Source organism: Limulus polyphemus, unplaced genomic scaffold, assembly GCF_000517525.1.
Source record: "Limulus polyphemus unplaced genomic scaffold, Limulus_polyphemus-2.1.2 Scaffold12833, whole genome shotgun sequence".
In the NCBI taxonomy this organism is placed as follows: Eukaryota; Metazoa; Arthropoda; class Merostomata; order Xiphosura; family Limulidae; genus Limulus; species Limulus polyphemus.
The window spans coordinates 2,268-5,942 of NW_013678443.1; the positions used below are offsets into that span (position 1 = coordinate 2,268).

General features: G+C 39.9%; 1 protein-coding gene across 1 annotated transcript; it reads left to right on the forward strand.

Annotated features, from left to right (window-relative positions):
* The first annotated feature begins 1,449 nt into the window (after positions 1-1,449).
* LOC106477102 (potassium voltage-gated channel protein Shal-like) lies at positions 1,450-3,152 on the forward strand. The gene has a single exon (XM_013937702.2). The coding sequence runs from the start codon at positions 2,025-2,027 to the stop codon at positions 3,141-3,143; it is 1,119 nt and encodes a 372-aa protein (XP_013793156.1). The 5' UTR covers positions 1,450-2,024; the 3' UTR covers positions 3,144-3,152.
* Positions 3,153-3,675: the final 523 nt, after the last annotated feature.

Genomic DNA, 3,675 nt, shown 5'->3' on the forward strand with positions numbered 1-3,675 from the left:
AGATGTTTTTTACAAGGTAGCCGAAGATTATTTCTGGTAATGAGAGTTTTTACAAGGTAGCCGAAGGTTATTTCTGGTAATGAGATGTTTTTTACAAGGTAGCCGAAGGTTATTTCTGGTAATGAGATGTTTTTTACAAGGTAGCCGAAGGTTATTTCTGGTAATGAGATGTTTTTTACAAGGTAGCCGAAGGTTATTTCTGGTAATAAGAGGTTCTTTACAATCTATTCTGAAGGTTATTTCTAGTAAGGAGGGGATTTTTACAAGCTTGTCGTAAAGTTATTTCTGATAATGAAATGTTCTTTACAAACTAGTCTGAAGGCTATTTCTGGTTATGAGAGGCTTTTTTGCAAGCTAGGCTGAAGATTATATTTTAAAGTAAGTGTTTTCTTACAAGATATTGTGAAACTAATTTTGTAACCTGTGATTACCAGAAATAACCTTCAGATTAGCTTGAAAAAAATCTCTCATTACCAGAAATAACCTTCAGATTAGCTCGTAAATAACCACTCATTAGTAGAAGTAACATTTAGACCAGCTTGTAAAGAACCCCTTATCCCCAGAAATAACCGTCAAGGCCAGCTTATAAAGAACCACTCATTACCAGAAGTATCCTTAAGACAAGCTTGTAAAAACACTTATTAGCAAAAATAGCATTCATATTATCTTGTAATAAACCTTTCATTCGCAGAAATAACCTTCAGATTTACTTGTAAATATCCTCTCATTATCAGAAATAACCTTCAAACTAGCTTGTAAATAACCTGTGATTACCAGAAATATCCTTCGGATTAGCTTGCAAAAGACCTCTCATTATTAGAAATAACCTTCAAATTAGGTCGTAAATAACCTGTGATTACTAGAAATATCCTTCAGACTAGCTTGTAAAGAACCCCTTATTACCAGAAATAACCTTCAGACTAGCTTGTAAAACACGTATTAGCAAAAATAACATTCATACTAGCTTGTAAGAAACCTTCATTACCAGAAATAACCTTCAGTCTAGCTTGTAAAAAATATGTATTAGAAAAAATAGCCTTCAGACTAGCTTGTAATAAAAACACTTACTAGAAACGATAACCTTCAGACTAGCTTCTAAAGAGCCTCTCATTACCAGAAATAACCTTCAGACTAGATTGTAAAAAAAAATCTCATTACCAGAGATAACCTTCAGACTAGATTGCAAAAAACATTTATTAGCAAAAATAGCCTTCAGACTAGTTTGTAAAGAACCTTTCATTTCCATAAATAACCTTCGGACTAGCTTGAAAAAAAAACCTCTCATAACCAGAAATAACCTTCAAACTAGTTTGTAAACAACCTTTCATTACCAGAAGTAACCTTCAGAGTAGCTCGTAAATAACCTCTCATTACTAGAAATAACCTTCAGACCAGCTTTTAAAAGGCTCCTCTTTACCCCACGAAAACAATTATTGGCAGATCCAACCGCTGATACAGAAAGTGTTCGAATATCGCTGGGAATTAAAACTAGAGTTAAAACAGTGTTACAGGTTCTCTACACCTTTTCACGTAAGTAAACAAAGTTTCATCTACAAGATGTTGTTAGCATGAAAGTACACGTGAGATTCCATGTTTGCACGCGTACCTTTCACGTTCGTCGCCACGCACAACTCACGCAATAACTAGGACGTTTTCTGTGTCGCAGTCAATGCGCGTCCATAGCTGCTATCGACACCATGAGCGCACGACGGCTTCTCTTCACAATGGCGCTGTTGTCCGGATATCACAGTGGAGCGGATATATAGAGCACTGGGCTAACCGGTGAAGAAAAATGTCAGGCTACTATGTGAGGGAAAGCGTGCGACATAGAACATTTTACTCACGCCAATATAAAAAAAACTATACGTCTTTTTTGTCGGGAATGTCGATTGACACTGTCCCGTTTAATTCCCGGGTGTTTAGCCCTAAAATCTCACTGGTTTGCCTGAAATACGCAGAAAGAACGACCCACCGTATGCCAGCTCTTATGCCTAACACTGACGTTTAGTTCTGCACCGAGAGATATGGCCTCTGTCGCGGCTTGGCTTCCATTCGCCCGAGCGGCTGCTATAGGCTGGGTTCCCATCGCTAACAACCCTCTGCCTGCACCGCCGATTGCCAAGCAGAAACAAGGTATAGAGGATGAAAAATTTGTCATCAATGTTAGCGGTATCAAGTTTGAAACTTGGAGGAACACAGTAGAAAAATATTCCGATACTCTGCTGGGTTCGAACGAGAGAGAATTTTTCTACGACGAGGTATTAAAGGAGTATTTCTTTGACAGAGATCCTTATCTATTTCGGCATATCTTGAACTACTATCGCACCGGTAAGTTGCACTTCTCCAAGTACGAGTGTCTCATGGCCTACGACGAGGAGCTGGCTTTTTTCGGAATCATTCCCGATGTTATCGGCGACTGTTGTTACGAAGACTACCGGGACAAGAAGCGGGAAAACGTTGAACGAATCATGGACGACAAGCTGTCGGAGGATAAGGAACAGACAGATACGTCCAACTACACGATCAGGGAGAAGATGTGGCGAGCTTTCGAGAACCCTCACACCAGCACGGCGGCTCTGGTGTTTTATTACGTGACGGGGTTTTTCATCGCGGTGTCCGTGATGGCCAACGTGGTGGAGACGGTTCCGTGCGGGTTTATACCCGAGCTGGAAGACTCCCTCTCTTGCGGAGAGACGTACAAGATCGCGTTCTTCTGCCTGGACACCGCGTGCGTGCTGATGTTCACGGCTGAATACCTACTACGTTTATATGCAGCACCCAGCAGGTGCCACTTCATGCGGAGTGTCATGTCAGTCATCGATGTCGTGGCGATCCTTCCTTACTATATCAGTCTCGGTCTCACCGGCAACGAGGACCTATCCGGAGCATTTGTTACTCTAAGAGTTTTCCGGGTTTTCCGTATCTTCAAGTTTTCCCGCCATTCGCAAGGACTCCGAATCTTAGGGTATACTTTACAGAGTTGCGCCTCGGAGCTTGGGTTTCTCGTCTTCTCCCTGGCCATGGCCATCATCATCTTCGCCACGGTCATGTTCTACGCAGAGAAGAATGTCGAGAACACCAACTTCACCAGCATCCCGTCAGCCTTCTGGTACACCATCGTTACCATGACAACGTTAGGGTAGGTACAAAGATGTCTGTATCTAGCCGTTTTCTTTAATTATAACCTGAATCTAGCTGTTATCTTTAATTATACCCTGAATGACTAGTTAGACTAGCGCCTAGTTTGTTTAATGGACTAGATTTTAGGAAACTCAACAGACAGTTAAATATAGAATATATTACTAGCTAGCTAGAGAAACATAGATAAATAAACAGATCAACGTATAAAAAGGAAATAAATTAATGGAAAAAAGCCAACAAGCTGAATATATATAGACATGAGAAACAGAAGGATATAATAAAGAAATACATAGATTGAAACAAACAACAAGCTGAATACATACAGACATGAGAGACAGAAGGATATAACAAAGAAATACATAGATAGAAACAACCAACAGGCTGAATACATATAGACATGAGAGACAGAAGGATAGTAAAAAAGAAATACATAGATAGAAACAACCAACAAGCTGAATACATATAGACATGAGAGACAGAAGGACATAATAAAGAAATACATAGATAGAAACAACCAACAAGCTTTATTCACAA

Bases quoted from the DNA above. Each gene is read 5' to 3' on its own strand.
- LOC106477102 (XM_013937702.2), top strand. From the start codon at position 2,025: ATGGCCTCTGTCGCGGCTTGGCTTCCATTCGCCCGAGCGGCTGCTATA.